Source organism: Somniosus microcephalus, chromosome 7, assembly GCF_052327205.1.
Source record: "Somniosus microcephalus isolate GS21.2 chromosome 7, FLI_Smic_1.0, whole genome shotgun sequence".
Classification (NCBI taxonomy): Eukaryota; Metazoa; Chordata; class Chondrichthyes; order Squaliformes; family Somniosidae; genus Somniosus; species Somniosus microcephalus.
In genome coordinates, this window is record NC_140993.1 from 96,900,642 (window position 1) to 96,922,522 (window position 21,881).

Consider the following 21,881-nt stretch of genomic DNA (forward strand, 5'->3'; position numbering starts at 1 on the left):
AGAGAGAGGGAGAGATTGATTCTGATTTAGAGAGAGAGAGAGAGAGGGAGAGATTGATTCTGATTTAGAGGGAGGGAGAGAGGGAGAGATTGATTCTGATTTAGAGAGAGAGAGGGAGAGATTGATTCTGATTTAGAGGGAGGGAGAGAGGGAGAGATTGATTCTGATTTAGAGAGAGAGGGAGAGATTGATTCTGATTTAGAGAGAGAGAGGGAGAGATTGATTCTGATTTAGAGAGAGAGGGAGAGATTGATACTGATTTAGAGAGAGAGAGAGAGAGAGAGGGAGAGATTGATTCTGATTTAGAGGGAGGGAGAGATTGATTCTGATTTAGAGAGAGAGAGAGAGGGAGAGATTGATTCTGATTTAGAGGGAGAGAGGGAGGGAGAGATTGATTCTGATTTAGAGGGAGGGAGGGAGAGATTGATTCTGATTTAGAGAGAGAGAGGGAGAGATTGATTCTGATTTAGAGAGAGAGAGAGAGGGAGAGATTGATTCTGATTTAGAGAGAGAGGGAGAGATTGATTCTGATTTAGAGAGAGAGAGAGGGAGAGATTGATTCTGATTTAGAGAGAGAGAGGGAGAGATTGATTCTGATTTAGAGAGAGGGAGAGATTGATTCTGATTTAGAGGGAGGGAGAGGGAGAGATTGATTCTGATTTAGAGAGAGAGAGAGAGGGAGAGATTGATTCTGATTTAGAGAGAGAGAGAGAGAGAGAGAGGGAGAGATTGATTCTGATTTAGAGAGAGGGAGAGATTGATTCTGATTTAGAGGGAGAGAGGGAGAGATTGATTCTGATTTAGAGAGAGAGTGGGAGGGAGAGATTGATTCTGATTTAGAGGGAGGGAGAGGGAGAGATTGATTCTGATTTAGAGGGAGGGAGAGAGAGAGATTGATTCTGATTTAGAGGGAGAGAGAGGGAGAGATTGATTCTGATTTAGAGAGAGAGAGATTGATTCTGATTTAGAGAGGGAGAGATTGATTCTGATTTAGAGAGAGAGAGAGGGAGAGATTGATTCTGATTTAGAGAGAGAGAGAGGGAGAGATTGATTCTGATTTAGAGAGAGAGAGATTGATTCTGATTTAGAGAGAGAGAGAGAGAGAGAGATTGATTCTGATTTAGAGAGAGAGGGAGAGATTGATTCTGATTTAGAGGGAGAGAGGGAGAGATTGATTCTGATTTAGAGGGAGAGTGGGAAGGAGAGATTGATTCTGATTTAGAGGGAGGGAGAGGGAGAGATTGATTCTGATTTAGAGGGAGGGAGAGAGGGAGAGATTGATTCTGATTTAGCAAGCGTTTTCATCACAAATGAAATTACTGGATCATACCTTAAAACGTTTGCCACAACCCTTATAAAATATACTGATTAGGTTGTGAAGGCATTTGAAAGTAGCTGCTATGAGGACCAGTGTAATGTATGTTCCTGCAGCAACCCCACAGCTATCAATACGTGTCCAATTGCGAACTAAATCCAATGTTACACCCACTGGGATGGGAATAAATTCACTTCTACTCAGTTTCTGTGTTTAAAAACATTACAACAGGTGAATGTACAATTTTAAAAACCTGATACATCATTATTTTAAACACATTCTTAAACTAGTATCACACCACCTTTGCAACACAATGTTTATAGTACAATTATAAATGTCACTTTGGCATAATTTGACATGGTCTGATCATTGAATAATATATCTGATATGTGCTTAGTGAGTATCCTCTACCAATTCTCTTGTTCAAAAAGGACTAGGTTAGACATTCTACTAGAAACTTGGTTGTTAAGTTAAACATACTACAGGTATTGCTATATTCAATAACTTATGTGCTATTATATTCAAGTTATCAAGTAACATACAGTCTCAGGTCAGAATTGTTGTGTTTAAATTTGCCAAAACCAGAGCATTTCAAACATCCATCGATTCATCTCATCACATTTAGAAAAATCGTCTTTACTGAGTTTTGGTTTTTGCTGTATGAACAAAATTATAACATGTATTCTTGCTTACGTATTTCCAGTTGTATAAATAACTTGAAGACATCATGCCAGTGTTATCGATGTGAATTCCAGGATTTCGGCATGGAATTGCTGGCCCCTTCACAAAACATTTTGGTGGATTCAGGGGGTGTGCGTTATGCAACCAGATGCTTATTGGAACATTATAAGTTAGGCCTGAATATAAACACATTTGCACATTGTTAAAAAAAGTAGTAAAATTTGTGAGATCCATCCATGCCTGGGGGGTATCTACTTTTATCTCTTTGGCACTAAATTTAAAGTTTTTTTTAAACTTACATAAAACATTTGTTTTCCATTCTTTCTTGTTTATTCAACATGATTCACTAACCTGACCCACAGAGGAGCCACAAAACATAAGACTTGTGAGTTAATTTGGGTACGGTAGGATTGAGGTTATGTTACTGGACTAGTAATCCAGAGGCCTGGACTAAAAACCGGAGGCGCGAGTTCAAAATCTCACCACAGCAGCTGGGGAATTTAAATTCAATTAAATAAATCTGGAATAAAATGTTAGTATCAGTAATGGCGACCAGAAAACTACCGGATTGTTGTAAAACCCATCTGGTTCACTAATGTCCATAGGGAAGGAAATATGCCGTCCTTACCTGGTCTGACCTATATGTGACTCCAGACCCACAGCAATGTGGTTGACTCTTAACTGCCCTCTGAAATGGCCTAGCAAGCCATTCAGTTGTATTCAAGAAAGATGGCTCACCACCACCTTCTCGAGAGCAATTAGGGATGGGCAATAAATGCTGGCCTTGCCGGTGAGGTCCACATCCCGTGAATGAATAAGAAAAATATTTTTAAAGTTAATAGACTGTTTCTTGAATTGTTAATCTAGGGGGAAGGAACTGGGTGGTACAGTGGATTAGATATTAACCTTTCAACAGGGTTTGAATCCTGGCCAGACGAGTTGTGATAGAAAAGTCTCCCCAGACTGATGTCTGTACAGGGCATTTCACAATTTGTCTTATTATAATTTTGTGAAGTGCCTTGGTACGTTTTCCTACATTAAACATGGTACATAAATGCAATTTTTGTTATTGTTGACATTAGTTTAGGGAATCTTAATTCAATTCCTTGTGGCACGCGCACAAACACAAAACTGCCCAAATAAAGAGGTAATTGGCACTAACTACATTAGCAATCTCACTTAGAGGGACTGGTGTGGGGAGTCGATAGCTGACCTTAGCATGTTTGATCTTCACACTGAATACCCAAAACTTAAAGGGGGAAAAATTCAGTTGCTTAGCCCCTCCCGTTAACGCCCTAAGAGGGCGCTAATGGGGCGCAAAGCAACTAGCGCCCGGGCACGGCGATATTTGCGCCGCTCGCGAAATTGACCAGACATTTTGCGGCGGCGTTAAACACGACCGCCACGATCTCCTGCGCCCGCAGATCGTGATGTCAGTTGAGCGTGCAATGCCCCGGTAGGGCCCCGGACTGGATATTGAGTGGCGCCCCCTGCCTTTCCACCTGCCGCTAGCAACGACAAGTAGAGGGGAACGTTTTGTAGTCGGGAAGGGACTGGGGGAGTGCTATTTAAAGGCGACTACTTCCTGCCTTTTTTTGTCGGCGACAATTTTGCACCACAGATTCTGAGAGAGAGACTTCTGGAGAGATTCAACGCTGTGTGAAGGAGTTTTGGGTACTGAGCAGCACTTTGCAGGTTCATTTTGGTTTTACCTTCCTTGCATCGATTTAGAAGAGACTATGGGGGCTGCACTCTGAGCTCTTTCCCTGGGCCTCTCCATTGCACTTTCCAGTAGAATTGATGTACAAGTCTCTCCAGGCCGAGAGTCAAGGCTGCAATGAGCAGGGTGTGGATGGAGAGCAAGATCGACCCTCCCCTTTAAGAACTGGCCAGCGCCAGTGTGTCTGTGTTCCATTGCTAACTGATATCATATGAGCTTCGCCAGCGCTCTGAGGTAGCGCCTCGCTCCTTGAGAGGTGTGTAGCGCCTGATTTAGCACTCCAATCACCTCCAGGGGCGATAGAAGCCAAGTTTGCAGTCGGAGGCGATAATTAGCGCCAGGCGCTAAACTTTGCGCCCGGCCGATAATTGCACCCCAAACGGGGCGATGCCAAATTTCTCCCCCAAAGTGTTCCATTCTCTACCAATAACAAAAAACATTATACAGAAATCATTAATAAGTAGCTTTGTCAGCTTACTTCAATTGCACTGTACATTACTAAGGAGTTAGCAATCAACTACACAATTAAAGACTGGGGTTTATAGATTACTTCACAGCTGATGGTGCAGCCTCAGAGGCTGGAGGTTCCTCTGAGAAGTCACCCCGGATAGCGGGGTGGGAGGGGCATTTTATGGACCTGTGGGAGAGTACAGAGATGAATTGGTAGTGCTTTAAGAAGAATGGGTAATGTTACCATTACGCACATGATAGCATTTCACTGGCTGCTGACATCAGTCACTATGAGTGATCCCTGCATGCTCTCACTGCCTCCACCGAAATATGCAGGGATGCATCAGAAAATCGGGGTGCCGCCCTCTGCCTTTGACTATCTATCATTTATTGATTAGAACAGTACTCAGACCTTTGTATTTCACCTTCCACACTCCTCTAGCAATCTTCAAATGAGTGCAAGGCTGCTTTAAATATGGACGCTGGAAACGAGTCATTGATTACATCATCAGACCTGCTCCATTTAATTGGGCCAGGAAACGCGCATGACTGCTTTAAGTGGGGCCATTAAGTTAAAGTCGTCCTGAAGAACACGCTGAGCAGAACATCGCTTTCCCGACCCGCTAAGTGGCCCGCACGCACCCGACCCATCTCGACGGTAAAAATTCTGGCCCAGCTGTTCACCAGGAGGCTCAGTCCAGTGCAAGATAAAATCCAACTTCAACCTCAGCAGTGTTTCTCAGATAAAGTTTCCCAAGACTGGAAAAGCACATCCATGGAGGGAAGCCTGAATTTAACTCTTAGTCCAAATTGCCATCTATTACAGATCTAACACTCTAATGTAGCTACCATATTATGCTGTCTTACCTCTACATGGCACAGGAATAGTACCATTCAAATTAACCAGTTTATTTTTAACACCAGTTCCATAACCTGGAAGGAAAAGGAAAATATATTTTCATTAAGTGGATTAAAGAAATTTATCAATCTACAATGATTTGATTCAGCTACTTTCACTCAGGCATATAGGGCCGGATTTTAACACCCAAAAACGAGTGGGCTGGGGTCGGGTCAGAGGTTAAAATTTTAAAAATCTCAAAACCTGACCCCCAACCCCCGCCCACTTCTGGGTTTAACGGAGGTGGGACAAGGGGTGGGCAGTCAACCTGCTCCCAGGAGGCGGGTTGGCAATTTAAATATTTTAATCAGGTTGGCAGCCTCTGATTTAACCTGTTTTCAAGGTTTATCCCAGGCCTGCCGGATTTCGAAGGCCTTGGGAAACCCGGCAGCTGAAGGGAGGCGAGGACTGGTCCAAGGAGAAGGTAAGTGCCTTTACAGCACTGCTTGTGGGCCAGGAGGAGCAGGATTGCTTCCTCCCGGCCCCCTTAGTCCATCCCCCATACAAAGACCCCCGGGGTTAGGGATCTGATCCCCCGGGGTCAGGGATCTGATCCCCCGGGGTCATGGATCGGATCTACCTGGACTTGCTGCATACTCCGGAGTCCTCCCCGCCCGAATGGAAGCCAAGTCGGTCAATCAGGCTGACTTCCGGGTGGGGAGCCGGTCAAGGACAAAAGACACACGCTAACCTGGACTTCCGGGTTTACTGTTCGAAACTGCGCCCCCGCCTACATAACCCGCCCCTGTTAATATCCAGGCCATATACTCTAATATCAGAGAATTATATATAACAATGTTAGAGGATAAACTGGATTACATAGGATATACGGCACAGAAACATATCCCTTATAAGATGGAATATATCAGGGCCACCGATTTATGATTGTGATGTCAAATTGTATTTTCATTATAGAGTACTGTGAGTGTGTTAGTGGTATTTTCAGGCTCAAATGTCGTGATTGTGCACATATTTACTCAATGTGCAGTTTGATAAGGAGTGGATTATATGGTGTAATGGAGATGGCAATGGTTTAATTACATTAGGGCTCACATTTTTGAATGCTCTGCTAGCCAGCCTCTCTGCCTCAAAAGCTTCAACTTCCTCAAAACAGTGCAGCTTGCAATTTCACCCAAACAAAGTTCTGCACTTGTATTACATAGAATTACATAGGATATACGACACAGAAACAGGCCATTCGGCCCAACCAGTCCATGCCGGCGTTTAAGCTCCACTCGAGCCTCCTCCCGTCTTTCCTCATCTAACTCTATCAGCATAACCCTCTATTCCCTTCTCCCTCATATGCTTGTCGAATTGCCCCTTAAATGCATCTATACTATTTGCTTCAACCACTCCCTGTGGGAGCGAGTTCCACATTCTCACCACTCTCTGGGTAAAGAAGTTTCTTCTGAATTCTCTATTTGATTTTTTGGTGACTATCTTATATTGATGGCCTCTAATTTTGCTCTTCCCCACAAGTGGAAACACTCTCTCTGTAGCTACTCTTTCATGATTTTTAAGACCTCTATTATGTCACCCCTCAGCCTTCTCTTTTCAAGAGAAAAGAGACCCAGCCTGTTCAACATTTCCTGATAGATGTACCCTCGCATTTCTGGTATCATCCTTGTAAATCTTCTCTGCACCCGCTCCAGTGCCTCCACATCCTTTTTATAATATGGTGACCAGAATTGCAGACAGTACTCCAAGTGTGGTCTAACAAGGGTTCGATACAAGTTTAACATAACTTCACTTTTCAATTCTATCCCTCTAGAAATAAACCTTAGTGCTTGGTTTGCTTTTTTTATGGCCTTGCTAACCTGTGTTGTTACTTTTAGCAATTTGTGTATTTGTACTCCCAGATCCCTTTGTTCCTCTACCTCATTTAGGTTCTTATTTTCCAAATAATATGTGACCTCCCTATTTTTCTTACCAAAATGTAATACCTCATATTTATCTGTGTTGAATTTCATTTGCCAATTATATGCCCATTCTGCAAGTTTATTGATGTCTTGTAATTTGTTGCAGTCCTCCTCAGTATTGGCTTTCCCCTCCAACTTGGTGTCATCCGCAAATTTAGAAATTGTGTTTTTGATTTCAAGGTCGAAATCATTAATATAAATTGTGAACAACAGTGGTCCCAGCACTGATTCTTGTGGAACACCACTTCCCACCTTCTGCCACTCTGAATAGCTACCCTTTACCCATACTCTCTGCTTTCTGTCTTGAAGCCAGCTAGCTATCTATTCTGCTACTTGTCCTGACTCCGCATTCACTGACCTTATTCATTAGTCTATTATGTGGAACCTTATTGAAGGCCTTTTGAAAATCTAGATAAATTACTGCATTACCCTTGTCTACTCTCTGTTACCTCTTCAAAAAATTCAATTAGGTTGGTCAAGCAAGTCTTTCCCTTTTGAAATCAATGCTGAGTATTTATTGTTATATTTTTTGTTTCTAGATGTTCTTCTATTTTCTCTTTTCGTAGGGATTCCATTATTTTTCCTACCATCGATGTTAAGATGACTGGCCTATAGTTCCCTGGATATGTTCTATCTCCCTTCATAAATATAGGTATTACGTTAGTTATCCACCAATCCTCTGGCACTACACCTTTTTCTAACGAATTACTAAATATGTGTAGTAATGCCTCTGCTATTTCTTCCCTAGATTCTTTTAAAACGCGCGGATGTAATCCGTCTGGATCAGGGCGGAATTTCCTGAGTTTATTTAGTATATCTCCTTGTTTTATTTTAAATGCAGTTAACTCATTACTAATCTCATCATCCGATGTCATCTCCTGTTGAGATTCACGTATCTCTGGTAAACAGGATCAAGTGCAAACCAATATGGTGGGTATGATAGCAAAATACTGCAGATGTTGGAAATCCGAAATAGCAACAGAAAATGCTGGAAAAACTCAGCAGGTCAGGCAACATCCGTGGAGAGAAATTTGAGTTGACGTTTCGGGTTGAACCCTTCTTCAAAACTGGAAAGAAAAGAAAATAGATCGAAGGCAGGGCTGCAATCGGACAAAAGAAGTGAAAGAAACAAAAGAAGTAAAAGAGACAATGAAAGGTATTAGAAGCTAGACGAGATGGTAATAGGCTCTTTTACTTCTTTTGTTTCTTTCACTTCTTTTGTCCGATCGCAGCCCTGCCTTCGATCTATTTTCTTTTCTTTCCAGTTTTGAAGAAGGGTTCGACCCGAAACGTCAACTCAAATTTCTCTCCACGGATGTTGCCTGACCTGCTGAGTTTTTCCAGCATTTTCTGTTAATATGGTGGGTATATTGTGTTTAATCAGAGTTTAGGACGGAATAGAACACACTAGTAATGCAGCAAAAACATACGACTGTGACAAGCAGCTGATATCGGACCCGATCGGACAGGCGGCTGGCATGTGTAAACAGTTCTCTGGCTTCTGGTCTCTCTCTCTTTCTCTCTCTCTCGGGCCTTCGGTGGTGAGTATGGGATCACTCTTAAAAGAGCGTTCGACCAGCTGTTAAGCTCTCCCTTCCGCAGTCTGTGTGCAAGCCCTTGGGGTGTCACTTTTTATTCTATTTTTAGGGGTGGGCCTGAGGCCAAGTTATTGACAAGACCATTTAACCTATAGAGGTTCCTTCAAAACTTCATCAACCAATGACAGCTTAAGTTCTTTGTCTTGGTGTTTGGATGAAAGTCCTCCCCAAAAGAAGGTCTCATTACTTCATCCTTGTTTTTACATTTTGAAGGTTCCTCCATTGGAATCCACCTTACCTCTTTTTACTCTCTCCCCCTCTTTCCCAGCAAGTACAAGGCCCGGCCCTGTCCCTCTTAATCATGGCCCCAGCCAGAGCTGTCGCACATTAACCAGTTGCTATCTCACCTTCATCTAGCAAATGGCCCATTCTAAGATGGATTCCTTATCCTCCTCAAATTCCTTTCATTTGTCTTTTCCTAATTAACTTTTAATTATCTTCACAAGCAGTTCTGCTAAACAAACTCCAAATTCTATCTGTGGAGATTATAATATGGTTATTAGTAATAATGGAAGAAACATAGGCTGGGCCTTCACTGGCCAAATTAAAGATACATTAACAAAGTCAAAGCCCTAACTTACAAACAACAGATAACTAGCCTGGCAGGACCATCCTATGGGCCCCCGTGTGGAATGTTTATGTTTTACCTAATCTAACTGATTAAAAAGACTGTCTCAAATTCTAATGCAAGCTTTCCAGGAAAACAAAACTTATCATTTAAAAGCCATATACATTTTTAGGCACCCCTAGTTTCTAACACTCCACCTGTTCTATCTCCCTGGTAAATACTGAAACAAAATAATTATTTAATATTTCTGCCATCTCTCTATTGCTGCCTGTGGTATTATCCTTTCCATCCCTTAGTGGCCCTATTCCCATCCCGACCTTTCTTTTTTTATTGATGTGCCTGTAAATTATTTTACTATTTTGTTTGATGTTCCTTGATAATTTCATTTCATAGTTGCTCTTTGCCTTCCTAATTCTTTTTTGACTTCTCTCCTAATCCCTTCATATTCTCCCTTATCATGCTCTCCTCTGCTGTCCATGTACTTAATGTATACCTCTTTCCTTACCCTCAATTTTTCTCTTATGGCTTTATTCATCCATGGTGTATCATTAGTGTTTAGCTTGTTCTTGTTTATTAGCAGAATATATTTTTCCTGGACTCTGTTGAACATCGTTTTAAATGTTTCCCATTACTGTTCTACATCATTGTTTGCCAATACTGTTATCCATTTTATTTTCCCTCAGCCCCTCAAAATCAGCTTTTCTCCAATCTATTACCCTGGTCTTTGTCATATCTATGTCCTTCGCAATTATTATTATCTTAAAGCATATTAGATTATGGTCTCTATTGCCTAGATGTTCCCCTACTTTTACTTCTCTTATCTACTCTAGTTCATTCCCCATTACTAGATCCAATAGCAAATCATCCCTTGTTGGGCTTTTTAAATATTGGGTTCACACTGTCCTTTCCAAGATTCACTGGCACCCCATGACCTGGCAAGTTGACTCATCTTACATGTCCTCATCCCCACCCTACCTTAGTGATCTCCTGCCTTACACGCTCACATACTTCACTTCTCCAACACTGTGCTTCTCCTTGTCTCCCATTCCTCCATCAGTGCCTACTCATTCAGCCATTATGCTCTTGCACTCTGAAACACTCTGCCCAGTTTCTTGCACCTTATCACTGTCCTTCCTGTTTTCAAAACCTCAAAACTCACTTTTACCATGTTTTTAATTCCTCCCAAATCTCCTTTTTCCCTTTGAAAGTAAAATGAAAGACGTGCATTGATATAGTAACCTCAGGATGTCCCAAAGCGCATTACAGCCAATGAAGTACTTTTTGAAGTCTAGTCACTATTGTAATGTAGAAAAGCAAATTTGTGCACAGCAAGGTCCCACAAGCAGCAATGTGGTAATGACCAGTGATGTCTTCCTGCAACTGAAGAGTGCTACTGAAATGTAAGTTGTTGTTTTTGCCTCACCATGCAGTATTGTATTTTCTTTTTAAACTCTCCAAAATTTGCACTCAGGAAAACAACCCTGTATTTTACACTAATGCTTTCCAGGGACTCTCTTTTGAAACTAAATAAATATGGGCCTAGAAATTGGCCTGAGGCGCCCAAGCGGCGGAAAGTTCGCCTGGGCGCTGGAATTTGCACCGCGATCGCCGCAAATTCAGTTGAAGTGCCCCTAGAGGGAGACGGGGCGCGGCTCGAGGCGCTCCGCGTCCCTCTTAGGGCGCTGAAAGTGAATTTCGCAGCACTACGTGCCGCAGCGCCACACGCTGCGGCACGGCACGCTGCGGTACTGCAGGCCTTCCTCCCACTGTTAAGGGGGAGGGGCCTGCAACAGCACGAGCCCCGATCGCGAGTGCCGGCAAAAGAGCCCGGAACCAAGGAGAAGTGCCGGGCTCTCGGGAAACAGCCGGCAATGCCGCGGCGGGGGGGGGGGGCGGGGGGGACCAGGAGGCCGGGGACGGAGGTGCTGGCAGGCAGCCGCCAAAAAAGCGGCCGCCCCGCACCTCCACCTTAACTTGCACCTCTGCCGGCGCAGCAAGGCCCCGTGAACCGGGTGTGGGTAGCGAACGGCGCTACAGCGGCGTTCGCTACCAAATATCGCGATCGGGGCGCTGCGCACACCAATGACGTCATCGGTGGCGGCGCAGCGCAAAAGGCTAACGCCACCATTAGCGCCCCTGCTGAATATCGCGGGAGGCACAGCCACTGGCGCTACAGCCACTGACTGCCTCTTTAGGCGCTAACAGGTGGTGCTACTCACCCAATTTTTCCCCCATGGAGTTATGCATTTTAATCATGTATAGGAGAACAAGTAAATGTAATTTATCCATCTCTATGTAAACAGTAAAACATTACTTACAATAAAAGTCAAAACACACAGAGAGGTCTCTGTACATTGCATGTACATTGCTAAGTTCTTTTGCAACCTCTGCTGGATAACAATATAAACACTGTGAAAGAAAAAGAGAGATCATTTGCAACATTGCATATCATTACAAGGTCAAAACATAATTTCTTCTTACTGTTTAGTTTATCATTCCTAAATTTTTGAAAATCTACAAAAACAAACCTTATATAGTATATAACATAAAATTTCATTCCAGAGGGTTTTTCTAACTGGTGCTGGGAAGTGAAGCAGGTAAGGATGCTGCTCTTTATCTTCTGGGAGGTAATGCTGAAATAACCCAGACTGCTGAGATAAGCTTCCTCTCCCAGCTTCAAGGATCTGTTGTGAATGATGTGGATAGCCTCAACCTTATTCCTAATGCATGTCAGTCCCCAACATAAAACTGGTCATTGTTACAAATGCTATGTTTAAAGCTGTGTCACTTTTAAGAATCTGTTTGGTGCCCGAGAACAGCGTGGCCCATTCCTCCTTTGATTGGTCTGTGGTAATCATATATTGAGGATTCCATTACTTTTCCAGTAACATGACTGGGCTGTGGGAACCACAGGGCAGGAACTTGCTGGATTTCTTTATTTTTTCTAAATATAGGCAGCCATTCCTAATCCTAATCCAATCTATACTGAGTAACAGGTTCCCCTTTGCCTAGCATGATTCTCCATTTTCTAACTAGCCTACCTTCCTTCCTCCCAGCAGTGATTGCAAGTCCCAATCTCCTTTTCTCCAAGTCTTGTTGTCAAAGTGAGCTCTTGTGCCACTGCCAGCCCAGATATACCCTTACGCTTAAGTGCTACAGCTAAGTAACAGCTTCAGAGCACAGGATCTCTAATTTTCCCTTTAGCGCTGGCTGTGCCACCTCACTCCATGGGGGTGATTTTGCCAATGGGGAGCTTTTGGAGGCAGGACTCCCACTTGTCGGGTTTCAGTCCCGTCTCCATCAACTTCTGGCCAACCCATGCTATTTTCCCTTGATTGACCTTGTTAAGCCCGCCCAGCGGGCTTAGCAGGCCAACTAAGGGAAAGCCGGTTGCAGAGAACGTCAACGTATGACGTTTTGACAGATGAATTGTCATCATTTGCCAGCTCTGTGAAGCTGTCAAACGCTGACATTCTCTGTAGTTTGATGAGGTCTTGAATTCAAGACCTCATCAAACATCTTTCTTTTGCAAAACTGAGATGGCTGTTGCATTGGAGAATGCAACGACCATCTGTCATCTCTACCGTGGAGATGTGAGACTCTCCGCATACCCACCAATTGAAGCCTGCAGGAAGAAACAAAGGTAAGTAAACTTTTTCTAACACTGTGCACTTACCTCAGATACTCACCTCTCCACACTTGCACCCATCACTCACCTCCACAGCACACGTCTGGACTCCTCCGACCCCCGCAGACCCAGTACTCGCCTCAGTGACCCTGGCGGGTTTTGGAGCCTTCGGAAGCTCGCACTTGTGAGGGCAAAATAGTTAATAAGCCTTGTTTCTGCCTGTTAACTACCTGTTAACAGACAGTTAAGTGGCTTTAATCCCTTCCCGCCTCCAAGGAGACAGGACCCGGAGCGGGACGGCTACCCACCTCCTGGCAAGATGGCATGGAGGCGGGTTGGGGGCGGGATGGGCACCCGCCCCCAAATTCTGCCATTTTTCCGGCAGCCCCACCTCCAAACCCGCCTCCCCAGGGCTGGCAAAACCCAGCCCCATATTTCCTTCCATAAGAGGTGCCAAAGAGCCATGTCCTTACCTCGGTCAATAACATCTCCACAAATTTGTCTGAAATTAGAGGTGTAGAGCAAGATCCAACAAAGAGCAATGACTTATGACCAGGTAACCTGTTTTAGTGATGTTGGTTGAGGGATAAATGCCAGTCAGGACATTAGAACTTTCCTGCTCTTCTTTGAGATGTGCCATGGATTCTTTTATGTCCACCTTAGATGCAGAAGGAGCCTTGGTTTAACATCTGAACTGAAATATGGCACCACTGACACTGTCAGCAGGGATACTTTGAAAGCAGCTCCGATAACCATTCGTTAAGCGGTGTAGAAATAAACAATTTTAGATTTACAATTGGTATTTAGTTCAAAATGGTATTTAGAAGACCGTTTTCAAAAAGTTAACAGCTCCAAGAGTGCAGTACACACCATTCCTCACTGTAACCCCTGATCCCAGTGCAGTATACACCACTCCTCACTGTAACCCCAGATCCCAGTGCAGTATACTCCACTCCTCACTGTAACCCCAGATCCCAGTGCAGTATACACCACTCCTCACTGTAACCCCAGATCCCAGTGCAGTGTACACCACTCCTCACTGTAACCCCAGATCCCAATGCAGTGTACACCACTCCTCACTGTAACCCCAGATCCCAGTGCAGTATACACCACTCCTCACTGTAACCCCAGATCCCAGTGCAGTATACACTTCTCACTGTAACCCCTGATCCCAGTGCAGTGTACACCACTCCTCACTGCAACCCCAGATCCCAGTGCAGTATACACCACTCCTCACTGTAACCCCTGATCCCAGTGCAGTGTACACCACTCCTCACTGCAACCCCAGATCCCAGTGCAGTATACACCACTCCTCACTGTAACCCCTGATCCCAGTGCAGTATACACCACTCCTCACTGTAGCCCCAGATCCCAGTGCAGTATACACCACTCCTCACTGTAACTCCAGATCCCAGTGCAGTATACACCACTCCTCACTGTAACCCCTGATCCCAGTGCAGTATACACCACTCCTCACTGTAACTCCAGATCCCAGTGCAGTATACACCACTCCTCAATGTAACCCCTGATCCCAGTGCAGTGTACACCACTCCTCACTGTAACCCCTGATCCCAGTGCAGTATACACCACTCCTCACTGTAGCCCCAGATCCCAGTGCAGTATACACCACTCCTCACTGTAACTCCAGATCCCAGTGCAGTATACACCACTCCTCACTGTAACTCCAGATCCCAGTGCAGTATACACCACTCCTCACTGTAACCCCTGATCCCAGTGCAGTATACACCACTCCTCACTGTAACTCCAGATCCCAGTGCAGTATACACCACTCCTCAATGTAACCCCTGATCCCAGTGCAGTGTACATCACTCCTCACTGTAACCCCTGATCCCAGTGCAGTATACACCACTCCTCACTGTAACTCCAGATCCCAGTGCAGTATACACCACTCCTCAATGTAACCCCTGATCCCAGTGCAGTGTACACCACTCCTCACTGTAACCCCTGATCCCAGTGCAGTATACACCACTCCTCACTGTAGCCCCAGATCCCAGTGCAGTATACACCACTCCTCACTGTAACTCCAGATCCCAGTGCAGTATACACCACTCCTCACTGTAACCCCAGATCCCAGTGCAGTATACACCACTCCTCACTGTAACCCCAGATCCCAGTGCAGTATACACCACTCCTCACTGTAACCCCTGATCCCAGTGCAGTATACACCACTCCTCACTGTAACCCCAGATCCCAGTGCAGTATACACCACTCCTCACTGTAACCCGTGATCCCAGTGCAGTATACACCACTCCTCACTGTAGCCCCAGATCCCAGTGCAGTATACACCACTCCTCACTGTAACTCCAGATCCCAGTGCAGTATACACCACTCCTCAATGTAACCCCTGATCCCAGTGCAGTATACACCACTCCTCACTGTAACCCATGATCCCAGTGCAGTATACACCACTCCTCACTGTAACCCCAGATCCCAGTGCAGTATACACCACTCCTCAATGTAACCCCTGATCCCAGTGCAGTGTACACCACTCCTCACTGTAACCCCTGATCCCAGTGCAGTATACACCACTCCTCACTGTAGCCCCAGATCCCAGTGCAGTATACACCACTCCTCACTGTAACTCCAGATCCCAGTGCAGTATACACCACTCCTCAATGTAACCCCTGATCCCAGTGCAGTGTACACCACTCCTCACTGTAACCCCTGATCCCAGTGCAGTGTACACCACTCCTCACTGTAACCCCAGATCCCAATGCAGTGTACACCACTCCTCACTGTAACCCCAGATCCCAGTGCAGTATACACCACTCCTCACTGTAACCCCAGATCCCAGTGCAGTATACACTTCTCACTGTAACCCCTGATCCCAGTGCAGTGTACACCACTCCTCACTGCAACCCCAGATCCCAGTGCAGTATACACCACTCCTCACTGTAACCCCTGATCCCAGTGCAGTGTACACCACTCCTCACTGCAACCCCAGATCCCAGTGCAGTATACACCACTCCTCACTGTAACCCCTGATCCCAGTGCAGTATACACCACTCCTCACTGTAGCCCCAGATCCCAGTGCAGTATACACCACTCCTCACTGTAACTCCAGATCCCAGTGCAGTATACACCACTCCTCACTGTAACCCCTGATCCCAGTGCAGTATACACCACTCCTCACTGTAACTCCAGATCCCAGTGCAGTATACACCACTCCTCAATGTAACCCCTGATCCCAGTGCAGTGTACACCACTCCTCACTGTAACCCCTGATCCCAGTGCAGTATACACCACTCCTCACTGTAGCCCCAGATCCCAGTGCAGTATACACCACTCCTCACTGTAACTCCAGATCCCAGTGCAGTATACACCACTCCTCACTGTAACTCCAGATCCCAGTGCAGTATACACCACTCCTCACTGTAACCCCTGATCCCAGTGCAGTATACACCACTCCTCGCTGTAACTCCAGATCCCAGTGCAGTATACACCACTCCTCAATGTAACCCCTGATCCCAGTGCAGTGTACACCACTCCTCACTGTAACCCCTGATCCCAGTGCAGTATACACCACTCCTCACTGTAGCCCCAGATCCCAGTGCAGTATACACCACTCCTCACTGTAACTCCAGATCCCAGTGCAGTATACACCACTCCTCAATGTAACCCCTGATCCCAGTGCAGTGTACACCACTCCTCACTGTAACCCCTGATCCCAGTGCAGTATACACCACTCCTCACTGTAGCCCCAGATCCCAGTGCAGTATACACCACTCCTCACTGTAACTCCAGATCCCAGTGCAGTATACACCACTCCTCACTGTAACCCCAGATCCCAGTGCAGTATACACCACTCCTCACTGTAACCCCAGATCCCAGTGCAGTATACACCACTCCTCACTGTAACCCCTGATCCCAGTGCAGTATACACCACTCCTCACTGTAACCCCAGATCCCAGTGCAGTATACACCACTCCTCACTGTAACCCGTGATCCCAGTGCAGTATACACCACTCCTCACTGTAGCCCCAGATCCCAGTGCAGTATACACCACTCCTCACTGTAACTCCAGATCCCAGTGCAGTATACACCACTCCTCAATGTAACCCCTGATCCCAGTGCAGTATACACCACTCCTCACTGTAACCCATGATCCCAGTGCAGTATACACCACTCCTCACTGTAACCCCAGATCCCAGTGCAGTATACACCACTCCTCAATGTAACCCCTGATCCCAGTGCAGTGTACACCACTCCTCACTGTAACCCCTGATCCCAGTGCAGTATACACCACTCCTCACTGTAGCCCCAGATCCCAGTGCAGTATACACCACTCCTCACTGTAACTCCAGATCCCAGTGCAGTATACACCACTCCTCAATGTAACCCCTGATCCCAGTGCAGTGTACACCACTCCTCACTGTAACCCCTGATCCCAGTGCAGTATACACCACTCCTCACTGTAGCCCCAGATCCCAGTGCAGTATACACCACTCCTCACTGTAACTCCAGATCCCAGTGCAGTATACACCACTCCTCACTGTAACCCCAGATCCCAGTGCAGTATACACCACTCCTCACTGTAACCCCAGATCCCAGTGCAGTATACACCACTCCTCACTGTAACCCCTGATCCCAGTGCAGTATACACCACTCCTCACTGTAACCCCAGATCCCAGTGCAGTATACACCACTCCTCACTGTAACCCGTGATCCCAGTGCAGTATACACCACTCCTCACTGTAGCCCCAGATCCCAGTGCAGTATACACCACTCCTCACTGTAACTCCAGATCCCAGTGCAGTATACACCACTCCTCAATGTAACCCCTGATCCCAGTGCAGTATACACCACTCCTCACTGTAACCCATGATCCCAGTGCAGTATACACCACTCCTCACTGTAACCCCAGATCCCAGTGCAGTATACACCACTCCTCACTGCAACCCCAGATCCCAGTGCAGTATACACCACTCCTCACTGTAACCCCTGATCCCAGTGCAGTATACACCACTCCTCACTGTAGCCCCAGATCCCAGTGCAGTATACACCACTCCTCACTGTAACTCCAGATCCCAGTGCAGTATACACCACTCCTCAATGTAACCCCTGATCCCAGTGCAGTATACACCACTCCTCACTGTAACCCATGATCCCAGTGCAGTATACACCACTCCTCACTGTAACCCCAGATCCCAGTGCAGTATACACCACTCCTCACTGTAACCCCTGATCCCAGTGCAGTATACACCACTCCTCACTGTAACCCCTGATCCCAGTGCAGTATACACCACTCCTCACTGTAGCCCCAGATCCCAGTGCAGGATACACCACTCCTCACTGTAACCCCTGATACCAGTGCAGTATACACCACTCCTCACTGTAACCCCAGATCCCAGTGCAGTATACACCACTCCTCACTGTAACCCCTGATCCCAGTGCAGTATACACCATTCCTCACTGTAACCCCAGATCCCAGTGCAGTACACACCACTCCTCACTGTAACCCCTGATCCCAGTTCTGTACACACCACTCCTCACTGGAACTCCAGATCCCAGTGCAATATACACCACTCCTCACTGTAACCCCAGATCCCAGTGCAGTATACACCACTCCTCACTGTAACCCCTGATCCCAGTGCAGTATACACCATTCCTCACTGTAACCCCAGATCCCAGTGCAGTACACACCACTCCTCACTGTAACCCCAGATCCCAGTGCTGTACACACCACTCCTCATTGTAACCCCTGATCCCAGTGCAGTATACACCACTCCTCACTGTAACCCCAGATCCCAGTGCAGTATACACCACTCCTCAATGTAATCCCAGATCCCAGTGCAGTATACACCACTCCTCAATGTAACCCCAGATCCCAGTGCAGTACACACCACTCCTCACTGTAACTCCAGATCCCATTGCAGTGTAAGAACATAAGAATTAGGAGCAGGAGTAGACCATTCGGCCCTTCAAGCCTGTTCCACCATTCAATAAGATCATGGCTGATCTGATCTTGGCCTCCACTCCACTTTTCTGCCTGTTCCCCATAACCCTGACTCCCCGTTAGTTCAAAAATCTGTCTATCTCAGCCTTGAATATATTCACTGACCCAGCCTCCACAACTCTCTGGGGTCGAGAATTCCAAAGATTCACTACCCTCTGAGAGAAGAAATTCCTCCTCATCTCCGTCTTAAATGGACGACCCCTTATTCTGAAACTATGCCCCTTAGTTCTAGATTCCCCCACGAGGGGAAACAGCCTCTCAGCATCTACCCTGTCAAGCCCCCTCAGAATCTTATGTGTTTCAATAAAATCATCTCTCATTCTTCTAAACTCCAATGAGTATAGGCCCAACCTTTCCTCATAAGACAACTCCTTCATCCCAGAAATCAACCTAGTGAATCGTCTCTGAACAGCCTCCAATGCAAATATATCCCTCCTTAAATAAGGAGACCAAAGCTGTACGTAGTACTCTAGGTGTGGTCTCACCAGCGCCCTGTACAGTTGTAACAAGACTTCCCTACTTTTATACTCCATACCTCTTGCAATAAGGGCCAACTATCCATTTGCCTTCCTAATTACTTGCTGTACCTGCATGCTAACTTTTTGTGTTTCATGTACGAGGACCCCAGATCCCTCTGTACCATTCTGTAGTCTCTCTCCATTTAAATAATACTTTGTTTTTCTATTCTTCCTACCAAAGTGGATAACCTCACATTTTCCCACATTATACTCCATCTGCCAAATTTTTGCCCACTCACTTAACCTATCTATATCCTTTTGCAGATTCTTTGGGTTCGATTTTAATGGAGGAGGTGGGATGGAGTCGGGTAGCCTGATGGGCGGGTTTCGGACACGCTGCCGGTTTCAGCTGCTTACGGTGTCCCATTTTGGCTCAATTGGTCCACTTAGCCCCGTCATGCGCGCTGCCTGCTGCAATGAGTTGGAGCGGGTCTGTTGGTCTCCATTGATGAAGTCTTTGCTGCACTTGTTTTTAAGGGCTCCGTGTAGCCTCAGCCTCCATTTCTCATTGCTGCTGCTGCTGGAAAGGGCCAGGATCACCATGAGTGCTGCCACAGGCAAGAAGGCTGCTCCTAGATTCAATGACGACTCCCTGCAAGCTCTTGTAGAGGGAGGAAGAGGGCGCAGGGACATTCTGTTCCCTGCCGATGGCCGCAGGAAGACTCCTCAACAGACGAAGGCAGCCTGGCTGAGGAGGTCAGTGCAAGGTCGCTGTGTGGACGCACCTGGCTCCAGTGCCGCAAACTCTTCAATGATCTTGTCCGAACATCAAAAGTGAGTATCACATCACACTTAACCTACACCCTGCTTCCCTTCTCTTCTCATCACTAGCACTCTGCGTTGTCAGCCTGCTCCTCCACATCCCACCTTACCCTTACTTCCCTTGCACCCTTACCTTTCTATCTCTCTCTCTGTACTGAATCACTTCACCATCCTGCTATGCAGCCCTCACACTCGCTCTCACTGTTATGCAATGACAACAACTGACAACGCACAGGGAGGCTCCTTACTCTTGCCACCTCACTCCATCCTGGACTCCCTCTAAGATTCTACCTTATGGATTCTTCACACTCACTCCATCACTCTTGCTGAAACTCCACTTGTGTCCCTCCTTGCAGGAAAAGATAGCCCACAATAAGGAGAGAGCCAAGACAGGAGGAGGCACACCATCCCTGGCCACATTAACTCACGCTGAGGAGGTTGCTCACAACATTATGGGAGGTGGCGAGGAGCTGGAAGTGGGGGACGGAGAGACGGGCGCACTAGAGGAAGCTGGTGACAGAATGCATTTTCATCCCTCGCTTTTGCAATTCCTCATTGACTGCAATGGCCTATGTTGCTCATAGAGATTGACTTCTGATGATATGCACAATAGGATGTGTCTGCTATCTCCAAATCTGATGTCTAACTCATGCCTACAGGACCACCGAAAGCCCCGCTCCCCACTGTCCAGGAGGAAGAGCCAGACGAATCCTCAGAGGAACCTGGACTCTCAGAGGGAGCAGCGTCACCAGGATTCAGCGCACCCAGCACCACACACCTCGGCGGGTCGTTTGCAAGATAGAGTAGTGTTGTCACCTGGTGTATCACAGGTCACAAGTGAGCATCAGCAGATGCTGGAGACAGCGACAGCAGTGGAGAGTCCGCGTTGGAGGGCACAGGACTCTCCTAGCTCTGCTCAGCTGCATGTCGACCCTGTGCCTCCGGGGCCATCCAGAAAGAGAGCGGTGCTGGAACTCCACGAACAAGTGCAGGAGTCTCTGACAGGGTTTGCATCCAGGGTATCTGCGAGTGTGCAGAGAATGGAGGAGTCCATCTCTAACATGAGCACTGCCTTTGTGGAGGCAATGGCGCATGAATGTGCCGCCATGGAGAGGGTGGCAACCTCTTTGGAGGACATAAGTCGCCAGACTCAACAGAGCATGGTGACTCTTCTAAATAGATGGTCTGCTATGGAGGATAGATGGGCAGCTATTGAGGAGAGACACCAGAGGTACAGGGACGTCCCAGTTATGAGAACTGTCAGTACAGAGACGGGTCCTCATGGCCCCACTGAGGCGCAGCAGGTTGCTCTCCAGCCACTTGCTAGCTGTGAAGTGCAGGCGACCCATGAGAGGGATGTTGGTGGCAGACAACAAGTGTGGGCTCCTCTCCAAGTGCTCACACAACCATGTCACTGCAGAGCCCTCGGTCAGAGCCACAGATTTCTCACCCAACTGAGATGGCCGTCTCAGCCCCTGCACAGCCACAGGAAGAGCAGACTGTGGAGGAGCCCTCCCAGGCTCCCAAACCCAGAGGACGCCCGCCAAAGGCGTCTAAGCAGGCGCAGCACCAAAGTGAGCAAGGTGCCTCTACATCTGCTGAAGCCACAGGGGAAGCACCATGTAGGAGCATGCGTAAGAGGAAGTTAAAGCACTAATAGTCACAAGGGTAGTCACTTGGATGTCTTATAGTGTTGTATAATATCGAGTGTCATCCTTTTGTGATGTAATTAAAGAAAAGTGATGGCAAAGAGTTGACGTTCTGGCCTATGTGTTCTGGGAAATGGAAGTTCAAGAATGAGGGCTCAGGGCTAATTCCATTTATAATGATGGTGGTGAGCGTGAGCA

The 21,881-nt window shown here is 46.6% G+C and overlaps 1 protein-coding gene across 3 annotated transcripts in view; it reads right to left on the reverse strand.

Moving 5' to 3' along the window:
* The window catches only part of LOC147114809 (uncharacterized), a 158,476-nt gene that overhangs the window by 128,998 nt on the left and 7,597 nt on the right, over positions 1 to 21,881 (reverse strand). For all 3 annotated transcript variants that reach the window (XM_085992769.1, XM_085992767.1, XM_085992768.1), the window contains exons 2-4: positions 11,468 to 11,558; positions 5,034 to 5,099; positions 2,009 to 2,172 (exon numbers count right to left, since the gene is read on the reverse strand). In XM_085992769.1, coding sequence (XP_085848895.1) covers positions 2,009 to 2,172; positions 5,034 to 5,099; positions 11,468 to 11,558 — 321 coding nt within the window. The remainder of the gene's footprint in view (positions 1 to 2,008; positions 2,173 to 5,033; positions 5,100 to 11,467; positions 11,559 to 21,881) is intronic.